The sequence below is a fragment of the Mya arenaria genome, chromosome 3, assembly GCF_026914265.1.
Source record: "Mya arenaria isolate MELC-2E11 chromosome 3, ASM2691426v1".
Taxonomy (NCBI): Eukaryota; Metazoa; Mollusca; class Bivalvia; order Myida; family Myidae; genus Mya; species Mya arenaria.
The window spans coordinates 40,176,061-40,203,514 of record NC_069124.1 but is presented as its reverse complement, the minus strand read 5'-3'; the positions used below and the strand labels follow the sequence as shown (position 1 = coordinate 40,203,514).

Below are 27,454 nucleotides of genomic sequence, written 5' to 3'. Positions count from 1 at the left end.
TTGACTGAGCTGAGTTTGGTTTAAAATTTAGAACAAAGAATATGAACATTTTGACTGTAAACCACACCATAAATTCTCCGGTACGTCTTCGTTTTTCTGAAACTATAGACCAACAGTAGGCTAAAACTGTCATCGATATTTTACAAATGTAATAGTTTATTTTTGGACTTCTAAACGATTAAGTCGGTAGGTCTGGCTCAGCCTGGCTTGAAGACCTAAAATAAATGCTAACTTTCTTAGTGTTTAGCTCTAAATGCATTTATGTGCTGTGTTAATAGCAAATATATAATTGCCGCGTTTTCTTAATTCATAAGAAGTACTTTAAATAGTTTTATTATGAGTTATCTTTAGATAAACCCTGAAACCACAGGTAGATACACACATTATACATTGTATCAAGAAACTGATATGGGTTTTTCTTTTCTTCCGCGTCTTTATATATCCAAGTATTCAAAGCGAAACAAGGATATTTTTTAAAAAGCAGATGATTCAAGTTTAACTATTCTTTAAGTTTTAGTGTGGTTTTTATTGAATGGTGCTTGTTATCTTGCGTGTTTAACACTTGTCGTTGTATATGTTAGACATGCTGAACAAGTTAATAGCAACGGATTATGAATGAGTTTCCTTGGGATCTAAGTAATGCAGGTTTACCTAAGCGATCAAGATGTGCCGACGCGTGGCACCTACCCGATACGCCGAAATGCAGGAAGAGAGGGACGGTCGGGCGAAAACAGGTGCGCAAAGTGTGACATACAGTGTGAGACACCGAGAAAACTTCCGTGTGGACATATGTTCTGTAAACACTGCTTGAAAAGTTACTTTTCTTCTCTGAGTTTACCGGATGTTCAAAAAACGTTCCGGTGCCCGCGGTGCAGATTTTCGGTTGAGTCTCCTTCACTGCCGTTGTCCAAATGGGCAAAAGCTTTTAAGATGGACAAACGCACGAAGTTTTACTCTACTCCGCCTAAATTGCCAACAGACGCAGATGCTACAACACAAGCACCATCCCAACACACCGGAACACGACACAACGTAGCATCACGCAGAGCAAAAAGCGGGAAGATCTCGCGCGACGCCTGTCACCGGACGGCCATCTACAGCCGGCATCACGAGGAGGACGGCTTCTTCGCAGGCGCCGAGGGGGGCGGTGGACGCTGCCTCTTCTGGGCGGCCGACTGCCTGCCCGATCGATGTCTGGTACTGGCGGACTGGCTGAACCAATGTGTTAAGCTGTACGGGCCTTCAAAAAAGTCCATTACACACTTCAAGGTATATACATGTATGGTGGTTCAAACATAAACTTTACCCAACCTAACGAATGGCGAGCAATACTGTGTAAAGGTTACCTTTGAGATTCAGATTACATCTTTTAAACATAATCATGTTTTTATGGCATTCGGTTCAAAATATTATTTAAAATGACGTAGCTTTTTATTATATCGGTGTTATGTTTTCAGTTGCCAAGTCAACCTTTGAGTGTATCCTATCTCCATGACGACATTTTGCTGACGTCACTAGGCAGTCGTGACGACAGGATTCTATTCTTAAAAGTAAATCGAGAGCCTGCAGTTCAAATGCATGTCACAAGCGTCAAACGCTTACATGACTCTCATCTATATAGCACTACAAGGTACACGTTCACTTAGATTGTACCCACCTTATTTCGCTTTAAAGGGGCTAGACACTAAATTATTGCAAGAAAAAAATGTTAAAAACTGTGACATAAAAATGCCATTTTTGTGTACAACGCATTGGATCTCACTTATATTGATGTATCAGATCGCTTACGACATATATATGCATCTTTCGAAGTTTTTGCGCATTTTTCGAATTCGAAATTTACTATGTTTGTATACCAAGCAAATGCCAAATTAGTTTAAAAATTGTCGTTATATTTATCTGTACTCATAAACATATATGATTTAAACCGGGAAATTATTATGCGCTGTTATAAACGGGGAAACACAGATGAGACAGCAACATGATTGTTGCGTTCATTATTTTAACCATGTATATACAGTATATCGGTCTCCTTCTAGATCGCATTGACAATTCTTGTTTTGGGGGAAATACTGTATTTGCCGGTTTTTGGACAATATGGTGTCTAGCCCCTTTAATACTGAAAATATTAACCGTAAATATTATGGTACCAGACTAATGTACGAGAAGACACGCAATTTTCAACGTATAGTAGGGCCAGTTGGAATCATAGATGGCGTGCAGTATGTGTCAGTGATACAGAAGCCAGTAAACAAAGAAGAACTTTATGTACATACTACTGTTTATTATTAATATTGAACTTATTTTGTACATAATTGTATATAAAATATCATCTCCATTTAAAGGGGCTCGCTCATGTTGATATATATGCTCAAATATAGTCTGAATGCAAAATGCTTAAAGGTTAAGTTAGTCTTATGGTTGTGTAGCACTCCTAATGGGCGGGTGGTTTTGTTATCAGTTTTCTATTTTTTCATTGACTGTTCCGGCGTTAAGGCTCGCTCCCGACTAAAACCAGATTTGTTTTAAGTTTTTAAGTGTTTTTTTTCTGCAGATTCGGTATCAAAGAGTAAAATAGTTACAATAAAGTGTTTTCAGATGCATTACCGGGGTAAATATTTGGAGTCTTGGCATGAGCAAGTACCTTTAAACTAATACTGCCACCTTAGTCCAATAGTTAGAAAATATAACAAAATAGGGCCTATGTATATGGTATTTTGGTCATTAAAATTTCAAATCTCCTTTTTCGCCACAAGGTTTGTCAAGAAGTGTTTCGGATTGTTCGAGACACCGGACAGGAAAGTCTACATCGGGATCATACAGACAGAAATGAATAAAACCGGAACCAAGTTTAACATTGGAATCACTGGAACGAACACAAAAGTTGAGGTATCGCATATATTCTTTAAGCATTTTTTTAAAATATATTTTTTGTTTGTTCCCTAAAACAACCGACAGATGTGGTGGCTATCCTCAGGCCTGTGCATATAAAAGAGGGATTTGGTACGTAACATTTGTTTCTTCCGTACTCTCGGGTTTACCCAACAGAGGACTGTACGTTTCTGTGTCCAACCCTCACAAAAAAAAAACGGGCTAGTGAGTTATTCATTTAAGCTTGAAGCTGTTTAAATTATTCAGAATAAATCAAGTTTACAACGTTAAATTATAACGTAACACTTTGTCACAGAGTCGGTACGTATTTTATATACATTGCAAGAGGCTAGTGGTCCAACTCTTTGTTAATCATTTACTTTTCCAGAACCTGAATTTGGATCCGTCCGTCTGTCTGTCATCCGGCTCCAATCTCCACTACAGCCACGCTCTGGACCGTCTCTTTATAACAGAAAATCGGACACTATATTGCCTTAAAAACAGTCAGTATACATTTTAGCTTTGCAGTATAACAAAATCTAGACATAAAATTAAGCACTCCATTTGGAAGCATAATATAAATTAAATAATGGTTCACTGCAATGCATTGACCACCAGTCTCTAAATGACGTCATTATATGAACTAGCCTCTGTGAAACCAGCAGTCATGATTGAATAAATGCCAAACTTAGAACAGTTCTTCATCGATAATTTCTGAAAAAAATCAAGACGGAATAGTGTAAACTGTCGGAGGCATGCAATTTTAAAGCAACACAGTTAAAGTCGTTATGTATTTTATATGTTGACGTCATTATAATAATAATTATAAAAGACGTAAGATATACGCAGAAGAATATGCAATATACATTCATTTTAAATGCTCTTATGACCATGCCAACAACTGCTGTCACAGAATGTGACAAATACCCCGATTGAGTCCGATAGATCGTACATGTATAATATAAATTTATTATAATTTGGATAATTTGTTCATTTTTAAAAACAAGAAATCAGCGAATCAGATGTGATGCCTAATTGTTGCAATCATAATAGTTTCTGGTAAAGGTCACCATGGCCCAATATCTATTGGGTTATCTACTGATCATGACCAATGCGTATACCAACTTTGAGGACTTTATACCAAGTATTTCAAGACAATCACTGAGGGTTTTTTTATTCTTATAATATTGTTATCAATAAAGTTGTATTTCACCGAGATATTTTGATACAAAATGGTTCGTAACCTATTAAGCAACCAAATAAAAATATTACAGATGGAAAGCTCTTGTACAAACGGACGTACAGTCAACAAAGCACAGAGAACTACCCATTGGGTGCCATCACTTCCGACACCCAGGGCAGCGTATTCATAGCCGCCAACAATCAAATTCTACATGTTAACTCCGACGGTGACCAACTGGAAGTCATTCCGACGAAGATCGACCCGTATTTTCTGTTGTGCACAGAAAATGACCATCTACATATATTTGGATATGGGGATCAAGTGTTAACGATGACATTCACTTAATAACTATGTGCATGTTGTTTGTTCATGTTAATTATGAACACACTTTTATTGAACATCAAAATAAACTTTAACACAGACTTAAATGGAAATTTGTCCATAAGAATTAACATTTCAAGAGGCCAGTGCATGGTACGCTGAGTCTTAATGGCCTAGTTTAAAAAATGTTTGGTATGACAGTCCCATGCTGTGAATCTCTTGCTAATTGAACTGGTGTCATAGTAGGGGCCAACTTCCTGTGTATGTGTTTATTGGCTTAGGGCCTCTTAGGGTCTGTTTCTATAATAAAACATCCAAAATGCAGGACACTCAGATCGGGGATCTGATAAAGGCACCAGGCAATTTGATTAATGTCAATACACAGAGGTTGTGTACTATACATTCATTTGGGGGGGATGTCACTTTTAGAAGGCTTAAACTAGGCCTTTAAACTTCTACCTCTCCAATGGCACATATTTCAACCAGTACACTTCATGTCAGTTATTTATAATCATAACAATAACCTATTAAATAGATCATTCTGGTAGTTTAGAAAATATATCTTCTCACCATATCTACTCTATCCAATGATTAAGCTCCAAATTTACTGGTAAGCGGCTGAAGCTCAGGCTTACTTAAATAAGTCAGTGGTAATCACAGTATTTTATTATTTACTCTGATATTGAATTTTTAAAATTCATATAACAAAATTAAATACAAGCATATCTTGCAAAAGTTTAAGCTGTTTTCCAGGACTGTTTAGAAATTTCCAGGATAGTTATCTGTAAGTCAAGGTTTTACCAGACCTGTGTGAACCCCGTATAATACTTCAAAGTCTTGAATGAATGGTATAGCTTATATACAGATAATGTCACAGATGTCATTAGTACTCTAAATTACTTATTTTAACACACTTTTCAGGAATAGTAACTATACCATTTTGATTGGCTTATAAGCAATCACATAATATCACAGTTATATACAAACAATGTCACATTTGCCAGCACAGCTTTTCTCGAACTTGAAATATGTAATGGTGACATGTCTTATTTACACCGTAAGTCTTCATATATGGATTGTATCCTTTAGCTGCTTTTAGGCTTTTTTCTGTCATATGGATCCCGCCAAATATCCATATCTGAAAACATAAATCAAAATCATTCATAATGATCAGCGTTCTTCATGATAAGCTAAAAAAAACAAGCGTGACTTTAGAGCAAGTGCTGATGCTTGCCTGTTGATTTTTTCTTCAGTCGAATAAGGTCCATAACTATTGCTTAATACAAAGATATATGTCTAAATTAAACTGTGCAAACTGCCTCTGGCAATATATTGACCATTTAAGGTTTTTCTAGTTAGGCCCATGGTTTTGGTTTCCACAATGACACTGGTGTCAACAACAACACCAAGGCTATAACAATACCATTCCAGTCTTTCCATTAGGCATAACATCATTGAATATCCTGGGCAAATTGATTGCTGAAACCCCATACTCATGAATAAAAACTGAGGTGAAATCTGGTTGTTTGAATTGGACTCCTTAGACATACATGAATGCAGTACCTTATTAAATACAGAAATAATCAAGATATAGCTGTTTATATATAAATATTCTTGCATTACAAAAATTGCCATCCTATTTTTCCAGGGTATATTTAGCAAAGTAGTCGAAATAATGTAAGACATGGTTTTGATGATGTTACAATACCTTAACTTGTTTTCTTCCAAAAAGAAACTGTTTTATTGTGAAACCGACTTTAGATCTACTAATACTTGTACCCTTGCTTAAAAGCCTAGTTTAAGGTATGTTTGTAATGACAATCCCCTGCTGTGCATCTCCGGCTAATTGCACTGATGTCACAGAAGGGGCCAATTTCCTGTTTATATGTTTATTGGCAGGATATTCAGATCAGAGATCTGATAAGACAATTAGGCAATTAGATTAAGATCAATACACAGAGGTTGTGACCAATGCACGGTTTTTTTTTGGGGGGGGGGGGCACTTATAGAAGGATTAAACTAGGCCTTATAAGGACTTCACTTGTAGAATGAACTTAGTAGCAGACTCACATCTTGTGTTTGTCTTTCACTACTATGGATTAAATACTTGTCAACCAAAACATACAACAGAAACAAGCTCATAAGGTAATAAAAAATATGATTTAGTTTTTATTCCGATCCATCATTACTTATTAACTAAGAAGTTTATAAAAAAATTCAGGCTCTAAATAAATGTAATTATAATCAACTCCATCGATTATCTTCACAAGAGACATCATTACAATAACATGTTATTTCATTTCTCTGAGTCTGACATGACCAATACGAAGTAAGCCCATACCCCCGGGTTGAATTTTGCTCTGGTCTATTCCCTTTCTGGTCTCTTCCTGTATTTTCTCTGAAATATATAATGTGTTTTATAAAGTTAGTCATTTATAAATATTTACACTTTAACACACTTCTTTAGATGGATCCATATGTATTTTGATGAAAGTAAGCAAAGTCAAGGAAACAAGTGATAAATGCATTAAAGATTATGCCACTGTCCAAACCAACAAATTTATAATATGTTCAATTAATATTTTTCGGTGTGGAAGTTTAGATTATCGAAAATAAAATTTACAAATTATTACAGTGAATATATAAACTGAAAATTTTAAAATTACAGTTCATTTATATAAAAACAGTTTGTCTGCGCACGGATCATTGTGCACTGCCCAAATATTTTCCCACACCTATGAACTGCAATACTTAAACATCCTTAACTACTATTATATGCATCTGAAATGATAACTAGCTTATCAAATGAAATCATGTTCCAATTAATGAAATGTCTTTGGTATGACTTTAATCTTACAAAATCAACTCTCTTACTGTTGGTCAAATGACTTCATAATGCATTAAAAAATGTGTGAAGCTGGTGAAACAACTTAAGTCTTTGACACTGCTGCTGCATATACTACATTTCTGGAAATGCTATTTTTCAGCATTGTCATATGAAGTTAATTATCCCAGAGGCTTGCAAACGAGTTACATATAATCTTTGTACAGTGGCAAAATCATACCGATATGAACAATGAACAATTAGGTTCATTACTCTGACAAAATGCTTTCATAGACCGACAGACAGTGTAAGTCTCCACAATGACCAACGAAAGTAAGTTTATTTGTTAAATTACAATAAATAAAATTATATTACCAAACTTTGTCCAAAGTTACAAAATCTGTGTCCGAAAACTTACGCCATTTGGATGGATTAATCATTGGCTGGATTATAGCAAAGTAAACGGAAACGCCCGTCACACCAAGAAAGCCCAATATGAAATAGCCCCCGGGAATGCCATCAGGCCTTCCCTTCTTCCCATCTCGCTGATCAAAACTTGCTCGACATAGTAGACGTCTTGTTAAAAATCTCATATTTCCCCTTGGAAAGAGGAGCAGTCAATCCCTTGACAAGAGGAGCAGTCAATGCATATTAAGAAACACCGGGCATGGGTTACTCCCCTTTAAGAAAAATAAAAGTTGGTATAATAAAACAAAGTAGCTACAAATGCCCAATTAAAAAAAGAACACGCATCAATTTAGTTTGACAATACATATTTATTAAACTTTTATTATTATACCGTTACCATTCCTTTTTTCCGAATTGAATTAGTGCTTAGATTTAACTTTAATGTACCAGCGCTTATGAAGTACAAAATCACAGATGATCGAGTTGTCTGTTTATTCCTGTTTGAATTTTATTCTTTGTGAAACAACAATGCAAATTATTCGTCTACAGGGCCGTTCCTATACATTGTATTTATAAAACTTGGACCAATCCTTTTCCCAAGTATAAAAGACCAATCAAATACTACTGCACGTTTGCAAATGAATCTAACAATTTAAGTCTTTGATGCATTGAGTGATCGTGGATTTTAGTCCGCCAAAATCCGACATTGGATTTCAAACGAAGTGCAACATCTTTAGCCTGCAGATCAACATCCAACATTGAAAAATGCGACAAATAAGTCACTTATTTTGGCGAAAAGACGGTAAGTAGTGTAAGTAACGCTTTAGCAATTCTGTTAAAATGAGTATCTGCTATTTGGTATTAAGTTTTTTTTAATATAGGTAGTTAAAATGTATCGAAAAAGTCGCCAATAAAAATCTGTAAGCGAGTTCCTTTAAATGGCTTGATACATTAACGCGTTTGTAGTCATGTTCTTAAGTATATACCATTATGAATATAACAATATTGAATGCACACACACACACACACACACACACACACACACACACACACACACACATACATACATACACATGTGTATGCAAATAATTAGAATATACACGCAAGTTATGATATCTTTTGGAATATAGTTCAAAACGAATTTTGATCATCAGATTTTGAAATGCATATTGTGTTTGTAAACGTTTAGGATCCTGCAGTATATCTATTCCCTTAATCGGTTTGATTTATGGCCAAAAATAGTGTATACACGACGTCGACGACAAGCAAGTCACTAACAACGACGACAAGGAAGTCACTAACGACGACGACAAGGAAGTAACTAACGATGACGATAAGGATGTCACTAACGACGACGACAAGGATGCCGCTAACGATGACAAGGAAGCCACTAACGACGATGACAAGGAAGTCACTAACGATGATTACAAGAAAGCCACTAATGACGACGACAAGGAAGCCACTAACGACGATGACAAGGAAGTCACTAACGATGATTACAAGAAAGCCACTAATGACGACGACAAGGAAGCCACTAACGACGATGACAAGGAAGTCACTAACGATGATTACAAGGAAGCCACTGATGACGACGACAAGGAAGCCACTAACGACGATGACAAGGAAGCCACTAACGATGATTACAAGAAAGCCACTAATGACGACGACAAGAAAGCCACTAACGATGACGACAAGGATGCCACTAACGACGACGACAAGGATGCCACTAACGACGACGACAAGGATGCCACTAACGATGACAAGGAAGCCACTAGCGACGATGAAAAGGAAGCCACTAACGTTGATTACAAGAAAGCCACTAATGATGACGACAAGGAAGCCGCTCACGACGATGACAAGGATGTCACTAACGACGACGACAACGACAAGAAAGTCACTCACGACAACAACAAGGAAGCCACTAACGACGACGACAAGAGTGCCACTAACAACGACAACAAGGAAGTCACCAACGATGACGACAAGGAGGTCACTAACGATGACGACAAGGAAGCCACTAACGACGATGACAATGAAGCCACTAACGACGATTACAAGGAAGCCACTAACGATGACAAGGAAGCCACTAACGATGACAAGGAAGCCACTAACGATGACTAGGAAGCCACTAGCGACGATGACAAGGAAGCCACTAACGATGACAAGGAAGCCACGAACGATGATTAGGAAGCCACTAACGACGACAACAAGGAAGCCACTAACGATGACGAGAAGGAAGACATTAACGATGACAAGGAAGCCACTAATGACGATGACACGGAAGCCACTAACGACGATTACAAGAAAGCCACAAACAATGACTAGGAAGCCACTAACGACGACACCAAGGAAGCCACTAACGATGACACCAAGGAAGCCACTAACGATGACAAGAAAGCCATTAACGATGACAAGGAGGCCACTAACGATGACACCAAGGAAGCCACTAACGATGACAAGGAAGCCACTAACGACGACACCAAGGAAGCCACTAACAATGACACCAAGAAAGCCACTAACGATGACAAGGAAGCCACTAACGACGACACCAAGGAAGCCACTAACGATGACAAGAAAGCCACTAACGATGACAAGGAGGCCACTAACGACGGTGACACGGAAGCCGCTAACGACGATTACAAGAAAGCCACTAATGACGACGACACAAAGGCAATTATGAATACCTCGACCTATCTTTGTCAGAAAAACAAACTAGCAATTAAAATGCTTGTGTATGACATTTATTGTTATAATCAACAACCCTGCTGCCTCTCAAGTTAAGTCACACAATCCAGCGTATTAAACACTTCCGTGACTTCAATTGCAATTGGCTAGTCGTTTCACTCCTAATGTGTGTGGTGGTTCATTTCATTTATACTCATACTTGGGCAGTGCCCATTCGGCGAGTGCTCCGATAAGATTGTTAGTCATATTACATTTTTGGAGTATAGTTCACAGACTGTGAGACAGAATGGAACCCTGGCTAGGTCTACCCTGGTTCTTTAATGTGCATCACTGTTTAACGTCCATCCCGGAAGTAGTATTTTTAAGTGGTGTGGCGGGGAATGGAACCTGTGATCCATGGTGTGACAGTCAAGTGTGTCACCACTAGACCACGAATCCACCACTTACTCTTAGAAATTACTCATACCTCTCCAGACTCCACTGACTTAAATCTGATAGCTCCGTCGACCTTATACTCTATATTTCCTCCGCTTGTTTCTTAGTTAATAAAACGACTGCGTTACACTTCCGTCATCAACACTGGGAGCCTTGTCCCATGCTGATTTTTTGAATAAAATGTACACCAAACACAGTTGAAAAACAATTTTAATACAAATAACAATAAACATTACCAAAAAATGTTTTTATATCATTCATAGAAAATAAAAAACATAAAGGGCAACATTCCCTTAAACTAGCTCGCTAATTCCATTGGCAATCCATTCTATGAACTACAAAGACATGGAAGAAAAGTTTATGATTATAACACAACTGATAAAATATCATTTAAGTCCTAGGCAACAAGTCAACAATCCAATTTAATTATGAAATAAGGAATACGAAGAAGTTTGTTGTATGTGCAGTTATTCCCTCTTTCCATTGTTCCCAATACTGTCTGTTGACTGGACTCGTTTGCTTCAGCAACAAGATCTGTAAAATACGACAAAAACTTGAACAGTGATAAAAAAAGTAGATACGACCATCCACAAAAATGGAGTACATCTTAATCAGCGGTGGAAATTGCTCAATCGGGAAATAAGTGTTTCCCCTTTCTCGATCTAGAAACATTTGACAATTTTTTCCACATCTGGCAACAAAACGCCCATTTCCATGCACCTTAGTGACATTGTTCTCTGCAATAGAATATCAGTCAGAAGTCAATAACAAAAATAGTTGTATACCAGAGAGATTGATCTAAGATCCTACGGTTCAGATTTGTTTTTAATTTCACCACACTTGCGCTATAAGGGGACACACATGTTCTATTTTTTTCTGAAAATGTTTAATATTAACACATTAACAGTAGCAATTTAAAACAGCTACGTTTACAATTCAGGAAACGACTGAAAAATTATTTTTACTGTCTGATTGTTTTTTTCTCCTTCAAAGTAGTGCTTCAAAATCCGGAAACATGTCGAAAAAAGTTTCGATATCTCAAGAATGGGGAAATGAAAATAAAATCTGAACGATACGATTTTAGATCTATAACAATATTTTTTTAAGATTTAATATTGTCTGTAGACTTAAATATCCTGAAGCACATGCAGGAGAATATTATTAAGTATACCGTAGCTATATGAAAAAGAGTGCGTTTTGTTTTCAAATCGGGCAACAAATCGGAAATTGTTTTTAATGATTGGGATAAACTGGAGAGGAATTCCATAGTTTCTCTATTGGACAATTTCACCCCTTTCACGTATCCTATATGTTCGTCTAATGAAATCTTCAATTTCATTAAACCAAAACGATACGTATATCAAAACATTTGAACAGTTTCAACAATTATCAACAATAACTGGTGCGTGTGTATGTAAAATTTCACTAGTCTGTGGTAAAAATTAACAGTAACAAGAGATAATTTAAAGATGTTCGTAAAACGCGTACATTGTATGCCCCTAATAGCAGCCAATAAGTCACTTCGCAGTAAGTGTCTGTTGGGTCATTTAAGGTTATGGCCAACATTCATTCCAAGTTTGATGATACTAGTAGTAGGTTACTGACCAGTTCCACATATTGCTAAAGAATTTGATGATTTATACTTTCCAAAAGAAACATGTTTGCATCCTCCTGACAACAGTAAATTAGTTAAATGGGTGGAACAACATAAATAATATATGAATTGTAAGGTATAAGTTGAGGTGTAAAATAATCCGACAATGGTAACTTTTTGACAACTTTCAAGCAAAACATTTGATGAATCATTGCATTTTTAATACCTGTTTTAAAAGATAACTATGACTGTGGTCAATCTAGCCTTGACCTTTAATCTGTGAATCTAAAAATCAAAAGTGGTCTAAAATAGGGATCTACATATCATAACCAACCTCTCAACCAAGCTTGAGGACTGTAGCCTATAGGTCCAAGTGTTCTTTTTATATTGATCGGATAAGGTTTTGTATTCAATATCACTGTGACTTTGATTTACTGACTTCAAAATAATAAGGGATGATCTGTATGTTATATGACCAACCAAGTTTGAGAACATAAGGCCCAAGCATTTTCTAATTATCAATCGGACAAGCTCTTTAAGTTCAATTTCACCTTTGACCCACTGACCTCAAAACCAATACGGATAACTCTGCAGGTCATGGCCAACCTTCCTACCAAGTGTGAGGATTGCAGGCCAAAACATACTTTGGTCATCACTCATCAGTAGGACAAGGTGTTTGTGTCCAAGGTCACCGCAACCGTAACATTTGACCTACTATATTAAAAAGGAGTCATCTACTAGTCATGACCAACCTCCCTACAAAGTGTGAGCATACTCCAGTTTCCAATAAGACAATCCTTTTGTGTTATTCACCACGACTGTGACCTTTGACATACTGACCCCAAAGTCGATGGAGGTCATCTGCATGTCATGACTAACCTCCCTACCAAGTTTGAGGGCCTAAAGTTCTTTAGTAAACAATCGGACAAGGTTTTTTCTACCCACTGGGGGGCAGACAAACATGTGCATTGCAAAATATTCCCATTATTTTAAAAGGGGGCATAATAGCGAGGAAGGCTGTCAGAGTAACTTTAAAAATGATACTTACATAGGGTCCGTTCTACCATTTATCTTTCTGTGCTGGACCTACGGCTGCATTCTCTTCTGCTTCACTTTTCTTTTCAGATTCTAAAAAAAAACAACAACTGATTTTGTTATTTTATCCAGTCTAGCAAGATATGTCATCAGGAATCCTGGTACCTAGACAAAATCCCCCTTATCTAAAAAAAAGACCTTTCCTGATATGATTCAATGATGCCATGTCAATCATGGGCCATAAAATAAAAGCAGTAGAAGAAGAGCCTACAGCTCATCTTGGTTATAAAAAAACTTGAACGAAAACACAATGCACACATCTTGATACAAATACCATACTATTATCAAATTCATTTGCAGCAAAGGATAGATCTTACTGAATAATTATATGAAAAGTGAATTTAAATAGCATTATAATCAGTCATTATCAGGCAGTCAGTCTAAATAAAATTTCTGGCAGATCATTGGTTTAGTGGTTAGGCACTTGTCTGTAAATCCAGGGTTCACAGGTACAACCTCAACCCAGCACTAAAACAAGTTCTGTCTTCCAAGGAAGAAAACGGCGATAGTGTGTGATATTGCTATACACCATTGCATGTCAGAATTAGAGTAACTCTAGCCATTGTTACATCCTATTTGTGCCTGTATGGCTAACAACATAACAAGACCTTACACTGTTCTTGGGTCCAACACCAATGGATGAATCTACCTGTGCTTTCTAAAATAAAGGTACCCCCAATCCAACCATCTAAATACAATGCAAGATTCTTGTTTGTCATGGTTCAAGCTTAATTCTTAGAGCTGCAGTCTTAACCATCAATAACAGACTTTAAGCAGAATTGAATTTGTGGTTTTAATGTTCATCACATTTGGTTTAATGCACCAGTCAAATGTAACCCCCCCCCACAAGGTCTGGGGGTTTACCAGGGATAGCCAGGGAAATTGGTAGTGATTATACCTTCCGGGTGGCCCTGCAGTGCTAGGTGAATATGGTGGTTTTGTCTTCGAGCCAAATATAACAGGGACATGGGCCTTACTTAGGCCAATAGAGTCCCAGGGGTGCGGGGGCATTTGGCAGGGATTTTGCGATCAGTTCATCCCCGCAGGATGCAGATTTTACCAGAGCTTGGCTGCACCGAAAATCAGAGTCTCTGCTATTTCCCGGACCTGAGAGGGCCGTGGTTACAATTGACTGGTGCATAAAATTAAAGTGTTCAATTGAAAACATACTTAACATCATGGCATGCAATTGTGAAAGATTAAACAAAACATGTTTTAAAATATTATTTAAGATTATTTTTTGGTATGTCAGACAAAAGCATAGTCATAAGAACATATTTTTTGCACAATATCAGTAAACATACTAAATTTTACATAAATCATCTACATCTTTGATGAATTATGTAATTGTAAGTCCATAATTAAACCATCTCAGTATATATTGACATCCTATGAATATTGCGAAAATTGTACACAAATGGGGCTTTTTATTTCTTTGAAAAAATAGTGAATATTTAAATTTTGAATAAGCTTTACAATTCTCAAATCGATACTCATAATAATAAATAAAATTTGTTTATTTGTTCATATCCGAATCACATATCCGAAATATAACGAACCAATATGACTTCTTGGTACGTAAATCGTCATATAATAAGAAAATGCTCCTGTCACAGCAAACATTCCGGCTGTGACGAGAAATGGTGTCCATCCAGCCTTGACATCCCTTTGATCAAACTCGTAGCCGGTGTATTTCTGTTTTTGACGTAAAACTGTCCGAAGTCGGAACATTTTGAAGGTTAATTTGAGTAGCTTCCCTTTTTTGCCGGTGGTGCTAATACCCGGTATCTGGTATAAATACTGGAAAAAGCCGGTACCACACACAGTGCATGATACCGGATAATGTCGATACCGGGTTAGTTGACAAGTACACGTCATGAAACTGTTTCTTGGATGGCATACACACAAAACGCACTGATGAGTATTATTGTTCCTTAATAATTTGTCTAATGATAATAAATTCACAATAATATTTGTACATTTTGATTCATTATTTTACTGATTTGATGGAGTTTCAATACGGATGCCACCACACCAGACTTTTAAAGAAAAATAATAATAGTTCGCCTGTACATTTTCATTGGTTCTAAATCGCGGAGATGATATTTATGCGTTTTATTTATAAATTATATACAATATTACAAATAAAATCATAAACAATTAAGGCTTTAATATTTAACGTTTTAAAGTAGTGTGTATGGAATGTGTAATCTGACTTGCATGCTGTAATATTGTGATCTGGCCATGCGTTGTTTTGTATAAGCAATCCGGTTGGTGTATGTTTGTTAAGCGTAATACACAGGGTTAAGGATGACATGTCATTCCTTGAAAAAAACGTGTAGTATAGTTATATCATTAAATAATAAAAAATCTATGTATTTAATCATAATGATTTTAATCTTAACATCAAATAAAATATAACTCACTTGAGATGTTTATGCTTGATGTATTTTGTAACATTCGTGATTAATATTGCTTACGGTAGTTTGTATATGGAGCCACTTCTCCGGACTTGTACATCAATGAGTGTCATGCCTCGATATGAAGAAATTATAATACAACATCTGTTTAACTGGTTTGAGTACCTGGGATATTTTTGTTGTAAGGTTTTGCTTTATTTCACCAGCAATGACAGCGACCAAAACAGATAAAACAGAAAGCCTACGAGAAAGCGATATTAGAAGTATAGTTAATATTGAGTACACGATGAATATCATTTCTAGCACCAAGTAGAATAGTACTTATTGATCTATGCATTTTCAAACCTGCTTATTTTTCAGACATCATTAAAACAACCAGACCAACAAAGTCACAAATGAAAAGCAACACGAGACATAATAGTAACTCCACAACAGCTACCGTAATTCTAAAACGATGCCTTCAATGCGTAATAAATACCATGCCATACGAAACCGGGATTAATCCTCTGATTATATCCTGGTATCACATAGTCCGGTATCGAGAAGCCCTGCAGTATCGGGAAATGATTGCGGATGCAGGGAGATACTGGTACCGGGTACCGGATAGCGGAGTTTAGCACCAACCCTTTGTTGCATGCTTGTTCAAAGTGAATTTATGAAAAACCGGTTTAAAATCTATTAAAATATAAAAACAGTAACATAAAATGCTTTGTGATTAAGAAAAGTGATACATAACAAAGGAATAATAGTTTATGTAGAAGCCATAAAAGAGCGAGATTAAAATGATGTTTAGCACTTCAATTTTTCCATAGATCACTTAATCGAATAAAATAGAAAGGGTGACTACTAGCAATGGGTTGGGTCGACAAACTACCAGTGCCAAAACACGGAAAACTCCCTATTGGCGGACTTGTAGCATCTTCAGTTGTTATTGGAATTATTTTAGGATCATTAGCAAACCTTTATCTGGACAGGCATTACCTATTTAATGCAAAGGTGATTATTTTTACGCATTTTATTTTAAGTTGAATGAGTTCGGATGTTATCATTCGGATAACCTTGTAGCTTTTGAAGCAAAAGGTAATAATAACTGTAAAAATAGATCTGCTTAGTACAGTTCTGTTAAAACTGAACTTGACATTTTGTGCCAGTTTGTGCATTTCATGTGCCACTAATACTGACTACATACAGACAATTGGCTTTCTAGGTACGGCAGAATCCAAATAATTTTGGTCTTGAATTTTTTTTGACTGATTTTTTTTAAGAAGTAGGGTGTGGCAATATAGTGGATCATGTCAACCCAACTGCCGCCTGTGGTATTAACAAAAGGTAATCGTCACATAGCTTGGACACTGTCCAGAAATCCCCCAAACCATTTTGCCCATATTTACGTCAACTATTTCCTAAAATAATTAACCAAATCTTATTCATTTTACTCTTTCACAAAGATGAAAGTTTTTATGATAGTTCCTACTTTGATTCCACAACGGAAGTGATGATATTTCAAGCTTCTTTTTGTAATGCATGTGCAAAGGTTGCATGCCAGACAGTATTTAACGTTACATGCACATTTATCATAAAATAGTAAACTTTTTATTTAAATAAATAATATTGAGGTTTATTTCTTGTAAGTTGTTTTTTACCAGTCTAAAAAAAAACTCTTTAGTATAAACCATAATGTATGTATGAAATCAATGTTTGTTTTTGGTATGGAGTTACATCACATAGTCATCAATAAATAGTAAATTATTTTATGAACAGTTAAAACTAAACTGGGAAAGGTTACCCTTTTTATGAAGATCTAAAGAAAGTACGCGAAAAGGCGATTTGTCGGAAACTGCTTCTCAACCAGTAATGGTCTTATCATTGATATTAAATCTACAGTACTATTAAGCCTAATGCACAAGGGATAAACCACTGTGGTCCATCGTTTTTATAGATAACCCGATATTGATTATTCTGGTCCAGTCAGAATTGCCTTACTGAATCGATAGCAATTTCTGGCGATATGTATAGAATGTATATTAAAATTGTAATTGTAAGCTGTCGGGCATTAGTCAGGTTCGATGATACATTTTCTGAAGGCTAGGTGCAGTTTTACTATTATGAAATTGTTGCCGTTCTGAAACTACTTCCCAAGACTGAAAAATACCAAGTATACTGTCCATTGAAATATGTTTTATTTCTTTAGAAATATGAAGAGATGCGCTTGGAAACAGGCCTGAGAGAAGACTAGAACTTGCCATACATGCATGTGGTAGGTGCAGTCAGTTTAAACGTATTAGGAAACATGGATTTTAAACTATTGGATACTTTCATCCATCGTTTCATAGATTCAAAACAAAACAAAATTCTAGCTCAATCTGACTAAATTGTGATATCTTTCTTAGGTAAGCCTAATGCCAAATCATATATTATGATATGATTGAAGTAAAATGATATTTAGCATGTATTGATATGGATCTTAGTCTCTTAGAGTATATTGATTAATAAAGAATGGCTAGACAAACGTGTTGGAGTTCAACTGATCATTTATCCTTTTCGTTTTTTTTCAGCGTACAATGAAGGCACGACGTCCACATTACACCTCTCAGAAGGGCGCAACCATGCGTGTTCTTTTGCATGTTCTGTTCGTGTGATAGTTTTAATATTTGCTTAATTATGTATTTATTTGTTAAGAAAAATAAATGAAGTATACTAAATGTTAGTGTAATTTCTAACTATGGAAAATCTAATAGTACGGTGTCCCGGAAGCAGAGGCACAGGGTGTGAGAACCGGTATGACTCCCTTCCTAGGTTGAGGAAAATTTTGAGATTATCAATGAAATAATGGCGCTTTCAGGTTAATTTTTAGAATAAAATTCTATTAAAAATCAAGGTTGTAAACTGAAAAATTGTATTTATTTTAAAAATGTATTGATTTCATGGATCGAGAACATATATATTCAATAGCATGTACATGCTCATACAAATAATGTGCATAAAAAGTATGGTATAAAAGCTGTACTAATACAGTCCAAATTTTGCATGAAAAACTGCCGCAACCGCACTGTTTCTCGGGCAATGACGTCATTGAAATTTCAATATTTTATTTTACGTGTTGCAGGCCAACAGACTTAAGTACTCGTAAAATCTACTTTGACATGACATGAATGAAGCGTCGGGGTTACAAAATGAAACGTATGGTGTTATGAGGCTTAAAATACAGTGACTTGAAAGACCACTTTATTAAAAATACGTTCATAAGATTGCAACGTTAATGTGAATTTGAAAGCCAGCCGATTTAATCTTGGCGAGGAACCGAAGGGAACAGATAATTTTAGATAACTACGCACGAAATAGAAATATGTTGACTAAAAGACACCTCCAATTTCGGGTTTCATTTTATGAATAAATTTACACTAGCAATAAACTCGCGAGATGAAAGCAATATTCATAAATAATAAGTACATATAGGTTTATTAGTTTCTGTTATGAAACTAGCTAAGTGTATTAAAAGTCATTAATATGAATTATTAAGTAATGACGGGCTCTCAGTAATGACGGGCTCTCAGTAATGACGGGCTCTCAGTAATGACTCTCAGTATTGACGGGCTCTCAGTAATGACGGGCTCTCAGTAATGACTCTCAGTAATGACGGGCTCTCAGTAATGACGGGCTCTCAGTAATAACGGGCTCTCATCGATTTCAGTTTGAGGCCATTCAAAACAATTTTCGAATTTAATTGTTATTGCCTTTAAAGAATAAAATCAAGCTTGTCGCTGTCAACGCTTTCATTTAATATAATGTTCACTTTGTTCGAATGCAATTTTGACCACCTAATAAAAGTTATTTCTTTTTTGTTAAGATAAATTTTTTATCAATATATAAATCTAGTGCTGTTTACTTTAGAAATTGTTGGTAACGTATTTGTTTACAATGTAACGTATTCTACATGCACATTCATCGGAAGATGTGATAGTTTCTCTGAATAATATTTGTAATTTGCTTTTCTGCCATAAACAAGGATCATTGTATAGATAGGATTGTAAAATGACGATAAATGCTCATTTTAGGCATTATTTGTTTTTTAATATGTTTAAACAGCTAACATACTTTTCTGATGATGTAACGTAATATAAATGTGAAAGTTCAACTTGACATTATGTCTTATTTATCAATTTTGTCTGAAGTTTAATGTGCAATTAAAAAAATATCATTAAATCGATGTAGATTATGCTTGTTTTTCGTCATCAACTAAGTTTTGAAGTAACGTAAATTACAGTATAGTGAGCCATTAAACATCTTTGTTTTAGCTGAACACCACCTATTGGTTTGTACAATTATTGAATTAAAACAGTTTTCTAAACTTTGTATTTTATGAAACGATAGTATTTTACAAGTGAAAGCTATATTCGAAAGTTTAAAACAATTTGGTAACGAACTTTATAATGCTATAGTTTCCATACGCCCCAACGGCCAAGGCGTATACATGTCTTAAAATGTTTGTAAGGTGATACATTTGATCAAATTATGGTCTACAAAATCCCCATGTGGGGAGCAAAACCCTTTTCCCCTCATAGTCTATGGAATCTGCGAAGCGAACTCAACAATCAGCTAAAATAGCACGATCAACGCCCAAAATGCGATTTCGAACTGTTAGTTTACAGCACCAGTGCAAACTAGACACATATTTATCCTTTGCCGCTGTATGTGTCCGCGTCTTATTAGTAAGTTCTACGTTGATTCGTTCAAGAGTTCGATCAATCGCTAACGTTGGCAGTCGGCTTTCATTGACGTGTAAAGTCAATTGAAAGGCTATAGATGTTTCACTTGATTCGGAATGCACTTGCTGTATTTTGGTAGAGCAATGGTCAAATAATGCTTCAACACCTTTAACGTTCATCAGCAAACACAGCATATCAGGAATTCGATAAGCAGCAAGAATGCTTAGAGTGCACCCTATCCCCATTTTGTATACCGACTACATCGGGTGATTTCCGCCTCAATCTTTGAATTGCCATTTTGACAAAATTCCCTCTGTCCTATATTTTACTTTAGCGATTGAGCAAACGTTAAAAACTATTTTTGATATGAACAAAATAAATAAGCATTGTAGTTAAATTGTTTGTAGTTGCTAACCTCACTTTAGCTAATCGGGGCGTATAATACTCCACCATGAAGAACACCTTTGTTTCTTACAACTCTCATGACACTATACATACAAATCATACAGGTTGATCAAACGTGTGACTTACAACGCCAGATGAGTGTCAGGCAGTAGAATAAACACGCCTGACTTTCAAAGCATTTTCAACGGATATTGGTGACCTTATTAACCAGCCATATTAAGGAACATGAAACGACTTTTGATGAATTTAAAGATGAATAATGTACTGCATATATTGCAAACTCTACATTGCATTATACTGCACATTTGAAACACGATGTCACAAGCATGCCAATGACAATTATACTAGTCATTCACTCGGTGCCAGGGGTAACGCCTCGGTCCATATACAGTTATACCAGTCATTCACTCGGTGCCAGGGGTACTTCGGAGGCACAACTTATTTTCGAAGACTCTGTTCGATTTAAATTCATTTTTCGTCATATTGCACTCGAAATTAAGTTTTGATGAATTCATTAACCGTGACAGATTTCCTTAAGGTAGACCTCACACCGTTTATACAAATATTTCTACTGGTAAAGTTACACAATGTTAAGTTCGAATATTTTGTATTACACCGAATGGCATTATATTATTTAAGAAACAAATAAATAATTGTGCTATATAATCATATATTTTTTATCCGCCTTTAATATATCATGTCATGATAGTAGCATTACAAAATATGTGGTTAATAAATATAAATTAGACATAGACATAATCGTATGTAATATCTTAATGCACTAACACACCTTTTCATTCTAATGATGGATAGCTTAGATAGGATTCCGAAGAACCAACTAATAAATAACTACATTAACTGAACGAAGTACGGGGGAGACTACTACAGTCGTCACACAAGACTTAAAGCGAGCGGTGACGAGTTTCTACATTCTGCAAGAAGATGTTCTGTTTACTTAGGTTTCAGATTAATTGATCTTTGTTTTAATTTTCTTCATCTGGTTCCCAGGAAAGGTAATACCACCAGTAGCCGATATTAAAGGCAATGAAAAGGCTAGGAAACAGAACTCGGGAAATCTTGTCCACAAAGCGCGCCTTGCCATGGTTACTTAGGTTCCAAAAACATGTCCACCCCAGCTGAGATGGTTTCGTTTTCTGAAACAAAATTATGAATTTTTCATTACCCTTGGAACATAAATATCTATGCACAAATAATCCAAGGACACGCCAGGAAAACAACAAGTGAACACCCTAAGGATAATCCAAGGACATTTTATTTCATCTGTTAAAAGAAACATGTAATTAATCATCATACCAGCAAACCATCTCCTGTGCGTGTTTCATCAGACAAAGATACCTTTCTTTCGGGTTCCTTTTCCCTTTGAACACATCCGTTGCAACACTTAAGTCCATCCAGCCTGTTTTCACCGGATGGTTCTTTTGAAGTATGTTTTGTGCCGGTATATCCAGAGGCCCTCCCCTTTCTTTCATTTCGGATAAGGACATTTACGCAGGCAAACTCGAGCAGTCCACCGAATATAAATGCAAGGCACACAGCCAGGTAGGTATCTATTGCCTGTTGAAACAAAACTAGGAATATCGAGTTATATACAGTACTCCTTTCACACAATACAAATACTTTTCCTTTTTATACTACCGTTGGTAAATAAACACTGTTATTGGGAAAGAAATATAATTTAAAACCGACACAAACGCATTTTGCTTGGCCTCATATTAAGTCGAAAGTAAGTTTTCCCTTACCTTAAGATAAGATACTTGGGGTAGATCAGCATGTGCGCCGGAAGTCATGGTCGTCATGGTGAGCACTGTGAGGACCCCGATGGAAATTCTGGCGGGAACTGCCGTACAGTCGAGCCAAAAGTTCACCCATGACATAAGCACAATAAGAAGGCTGGGAAGGTACACTTGCACCACGTGATACATGTATTTCCGTACCAAGAAAAGTCGTACCCCAACACAGGGGTACTTTTCTGCTGAGGGGCAAATATAAAGATCAGATTGAAGTGAGTGGCTTTAACAGTTTTTAAAATTTATATTATTCGGTTATTTACGAAAAAGGCAAATTCATTTTCTGCTGTGAGTCACTATATTACTCAGGATTACATGTAAATAGCGATAAGGACATACGCACGTGCGTATCTTGACACAAGCAAAGAAACATTTGTAACAGATTCGACCTAGCCTTATTTTTGAAAAAAATGTTGAGTGCTGCAACTATAGGGAAACACCGCTATATTTAAAAAACATCTATTAGTTATAAAGGGGTTGTTAAAATGTATCGCAAGTATTTATTTAAGGGTTGAATGTATGAACATTAATTGTTCAAGTAACAAGACCAGCCTAACCAGCTAGAACCGCTAATTCGTTCACCTGACCGATGAGTTTAATTACGGCAACTCGCGTTTGTTGTATACTCCATTGGTCGGTGAGAGTTCTTCATTTAGCTTCAAAATTCTGCTTAAGTCACAAATGGTAATGTGAAGTGTTGAAGCCATAATGCAGCCATTATATATATGTATGGTAATATATATTTGATCTCTCTCGCACAGTTGATGAACAAGTATTATTATCTGATTTGAATGCATAGGTTCATGCATATTGAGACAATGATTTTGCCACACTTACTTCCGTAATACGATTTCTCACAACCGTAGGAATGTACGTGGGACAACTCGTACTGGAGAAGATGAATATTGTCGGCTTGTGATACCATGTCCTCGCTCCAAACAAACTTCATAGTCTGCAGTGTGTGCCCAACTGCGAACAAAAACTAAAGATATTCAAAGTTTTTTGTATGATATACAATACAACTTTACTGATATCATAGCGTTTTGTCTTCGCACATTTTTGTGGGTCGTTGACAATCGAAGATTCACTCCATTTACTGTAGCTCTATATCAGGTTAAGCAGATCTGACGGTGAATACAAAACATCTTTCCATAGAGAACTATTTGTAAATCTACATGATTTGGAACAGTCGTCTATTTTTTTCATAATTTCCTATTTATCACATTTTCACTTATCCCAATATATAGCAATCGGGGTTTACTGCTTTGCTCTGAATCACAAAAGATGTTTAGTCTTATATTTTGTAGTTCCAGGACTGACCGTTTGGTTATGTGATTTTCACATTGATTATTGATGCATTTAAATATTTAATTAAAAGAACTTACAACTTTCAAGTTCAAGTTTGCACGTCTGTTTATCAAATGGATACTTTTGTAGATACATCGGGCAGAAAAAAGTCCCTGTAACCCTAAAAATATTGAAACATCATGAATACAAACACAATTTCAGAATTGTCCTCTAGTTTCAAGACGGATACATAAATGATCACTCAAATACTCGGATATCAATGACAAAATTGCGAATTGCGAAATCTTTAAAAGTGTTGGTGTTCGTACATATTTGTGGGCCAATGACCATCGAAGATTTACCCCATTTACTGATTTGAATAAGCTAATACGTCAGGGCGATTTAACTTTCACGCCAAAACACCATGTGACTACATAAAGGGCTAGTGCACCAGTCAATTGATACCACGGACCCCAAGGTCCGAATAGCGGGGACTTTGACTTTCGGTCCAGCCAAGCCCGGGCAAAATCCCCGCCCTGCGGGGACGAACTTCTGGTGAACCCCCCGCCAAATGCCCCCACACCCCAGGGACCCTAGGTAAGGCCCATTCCCTGCTATATTTGGTGCGAATACAAAACCACCGCATTCACCCGGCACTGCGGGGCCACCCGGAAGGTATAAACACGACTCATTTCCCCTGCTATCCCCGATATACCCCCGGACCTGGGGGGGGGGGGGGGGGCGTGGTTTCAATTGACTGGTGCAGAGTGAGTCAAATAGGTGCGAACACCAAATGCGTTAGAATTTATTTTGGCGTTCTATAGAAAATGGTGCGAGCTTTCTCGGCCTGCTGCCTCGCAATATGAACTTTAACATATGCTAAGAGGTATTTAATAATAAACATAATTCGGATAAGAGAAACATGCACTCGAACTTTGTAAATACAAAGTTGTATTTCGGCAAAAGTCGAACCTGATTTTGCAATAATCATGCAGTGAATGAGTATTAATCCTGGATGTTTAATAATCTTTCTGTATTTTTTAAACATTATTTTGAAAGACCAACTCTCAGTTGCAGTTGACATGTACATGTTAGTAGTTTTTTCTTCAAATCTTCGTGAATAAAGAAAAAAAAGACAATTTTTTTCGAAAGAATCATTATTACAAGTGAACTTAAACTCGTTCAACTTAAAGACTTATACAAATGTATGTTCCCATTAAAGCATTGATAATTGTTTTATAAAACTTACATTATAACTAACTACTTAACTGCAAAATCAACAGCATTATATTCAACTTTTAAACTTTTCAACTACTCGGAGACAAGTTTGGCTTTTACCATTTAACGTTTTACCTGGCACTGAATTGGACAGTTCCATTCGAATAAATGTGTATCAGCTTATTCGGTGTTGCAACGTTATGAAACTCTGACTTCTTTTCATTGACAATATAGGGGTCAGGGACCCAAACGTCATCGAAAAGGGCTTGCTCTAGCTCCAAGACGGCGATACCATCTGCCGGGTCAAAAGTTAGGCGTTCATCCACCCATCGTTCTCGAATAAGAATACTTGCAGAATATTCCTCAGGAAAGACATATATACGTTTGCTAAATTATTAGAACAAGCAGATAAATAATTGTAACTCTAAATGTTTTTATATAAATTCCCTGGATGTACATGGAAAACGATATCAATATAGCGTTATTGTGGTTACTAGGCAATGCCAATGTTGTCGGTAATAAGGTTCGGAGTTTTCACGCAGAGCACAATTAGTTTATTATTGTTCACAATTTGGCGGAAAAGACTAAGTAATTAGGAGCAAAATGACCTTTCATTCAAGGCTAATGTTTGTAGCTTTTGACAGTACCTCTGATACCTTAACCGTCCATTAGATGTTTTACTGAGGTATAATGACTTTGAGTGTTTTGCCAAAAAACAAACAAACGTTTCATTGTGATGCGTTTCTGAAGAGTTATTATATCTGTAATTAAACATACCATTGCTGCTTCATTAATTGAAAATATTGCGTAGATGTAAATGTTGAGGGAGACGAGGACTTGACGCTCCGAGGTGGCTGAATAAAGTATTGATCGCCTTAATGGATAACATAACACAGTTGGAAACAACAAATACAGTGAATAATGATCACTTCAATTACCAAGCGTAAAGCAAATGGTTACGTTTATTTAATACTTTATAATGATATGGATTCAAGCAAATTTCCGTAAGAGATGTTTACCGTAGTGATATCTTGGCGGAAGTTTTTTGTCGTATCCTTGAAAAATGTTTTCAATTATTGTAGACCTGAAACGAAAAAGATAAAAATGCAATACAAGTTTGCCACGTTTTCAATATTCTCTACGATATGTTTCAATAACGATTGTGTTAATTACAATTGAATTGTCTGCTCAGTCACAAATACCTTGGTCAAATAGTCATTTAAATATACTGAATGCACATTCAAAACGTGTCCTTTTTAGTAGAATACTTATGTAAACAAATCTACAGAAACAAGCTCAGTAGCAAAAAGTTTAAACATAAACCCGGTTTAATGGCACTGGGTAAACGCCAAAGACATAGAACTTAAAAAACAACAACAAAAAATCACAAACAAGAAACATGGAAGAACAGCACAAAACTCCACAAACAGCACAGTGCATACATATTATAAAAAAAACTAGGTATGTTTATCAAGGATTGTTAGGTACCGCCTTGGAACGGTCAGTAAAATGTAATTTACTGGGTTTTTTAACCAGTTCGTGTGCACAACCCCATCTTTTTCCCTTTTGATAATATTTGTATATATTGTTTTGTACCGAATTGCTGAACAATAATGTATAATCCATCTTATAAAATGTTCATTTACCGATTCATTTTGTTTACCAAAAGAAACTCACGATGCTGTTACAGCCTAAACAAAAGTGGTCACTTTCATTTGCTACATGGCTAAATAAAGGTAGACTTTCAGAAATAGACGTTGCATCCTTACCTCATTTAGAGTGTTAGACAATGATTTCATTGACATGCATTTAAGTTGATAAATTATCACTTACATTGTGGAGTTGCCGCTTGCCAAGCTGGACCTTTCCATGAACACCATGAGCACGAGCAGCCATACGGTTATCATGATTCTAGATAACTCAAGCCACGGTCCTCGGTTTTAAAATCTTTTGTTTGGTAAAGTATTTCCCAACTGCTTCAACTTTTCTGACTTCCCTGCAAACTGTTAAAGAATAACTATAAATCATGCGACCTTCATAAAGATACGCATACAAAATTCACAAGTCAGTTCTACATATAATTTTAATTGGGTCGATCTGATAATAGCTACTCAGTTTCACATGTTTTTTAAACATAACAAAACAACAACAAATAACAAGTACATTAAGACAAGAACATTAATTTGATTGGCAT

General features: G+C 36.2%; 2 protein-coding genes and 2 long non-coding RNA genes across 4 annotated transcripts; 2 read left to right on the top strand and 2 right to left on the bottom strand.

Annotated features, from left to right (window-relative positions):
• Positions 1-175: 175 nt before the first annotated feature.
• Positions 176-4,516, top strand: LOC128228814 (uncharacterized). Its single transcript, XM_052940314.1, has 5 exons — positions 176-1,269; positions 1,458-1,630; positions 2,757-2,889; positions 3,260-3,374; positions 4,146-4,516. Exons 1-5 carry the CDS (start codon positions 640-642, stop codon positions 4,397-4,399), a joined length of 1,305 nt encoding a protein of 434 aa, XP_052796274.1. The 5' UTR covers positions 176-639; the 3' UTR covers positions 4,400-4,516.
• A 6,403-nt stretch (positions 4,517-10,919) lies between these two features.
• LOC128228485 (uncharacterized) lies at positions 10,920-15,171 on the bottom strand. The gene is made up of 3 exons (XR_008259931.1): positions 14,976-15,171; positions 13,370-13,449; positions 10,920-11,261 (listed from the first exon to the last, which is right to left on the bottom strand). It is a non-coding gene; the product is annotated as an uncharacterized LOC128228485 (long non-coding RNA).
• Positions 15,172-16,658: 1,487 nt separating this feature from the next.
• On the top strand, positions 16,659-18,538 carry LOC128229034 (uncharacterized). Its single transcript, XR_008260021.1, has 3 exons — positions 16,659-16,832; positions 18,028-18,093; positions 18,392-18,538. It is a non-coding gene; the product is annotated as an uncharacterized LOC128229034 (long non-coding RNA).
• A 3,242-nt stretch (positions 18,539-21,780) lies between these two features.
• On the bottom strand, positions 21,781-27,182 carry LOC128226018 (glycine receptor subunit alphaZ1-like). Its single transcript, XM_052935917.1, has 9 exons — positions 27,094-27,182; positions 26,280-26,344; positions 26,038-26,114; positions 25,396-25,622; positions 24,141-24,223; positions 23,593-23,724; positions 22,708-22,940; positions 22,262-22,522; positions 21,781-22,101 (listed from the first exon to the last, which is right to left on the bottom strand). Exons 1-9 carry the CDS (start codon positions 27,165-27,167, stop codon positions 21,931-21,933), a joined length of 1,323 nt encoding a protein of 440 aa, XP_052791877.1. The 5' UTR covers positions 27,168-27,182; the 3' UTR covers positions 21,781-21,930.
• Between the last annotated feature and the right edge of the window lie 272 nt (positions 27,183-27,454).

Excerpts from the sequence above, each read along its gene's own strand:
- LOC128228814 (XM_052940314.1), top strand. The coding sequence starts at position 640 with ATGCAGGTTTACCTAAGCGATCAAGATGTGCCGACGCGTGGCACCTAC. Across the intron at positions 1,270-1,457 it reads AGTCCATTACACACTTCAAG|TTGCCAAGTCAACCTTTGAG; the intron begins GTATATACATGT and ends TTATGTTTTCAG. Across the intron at positions 1,631-2,756 it reads CATCTATATAGCACTACAAG|GTTTGTCAAGAAGTGTTTCG; the intron begins GTACACGTTCAC and ends TTTCGCCACAAG.
- LOC128226018 (XM_052935917.1), bottom strand. The coding sequence starts at position 27,167 with ATGATAACCGTATGGCTGCTCGTGCTCATGGTGTTCATGGAAAGGTCC. Across the intron at positions 24,224-25,395 it reads ACTGTCCAATTCAGTGCCAG|GGTTACAGGGACTTTTTTCT; the intron begins GTAAAACGTTAA and ends CAATATTTTTAG. Across the intron at positions 22,102-22,261 it reads GCACAGGAGATGGTTTGCTG|AAAACGAAACCATCTCAGCT; the intron begins GTATGATGATTA and ends ATTTTGTTTCAG.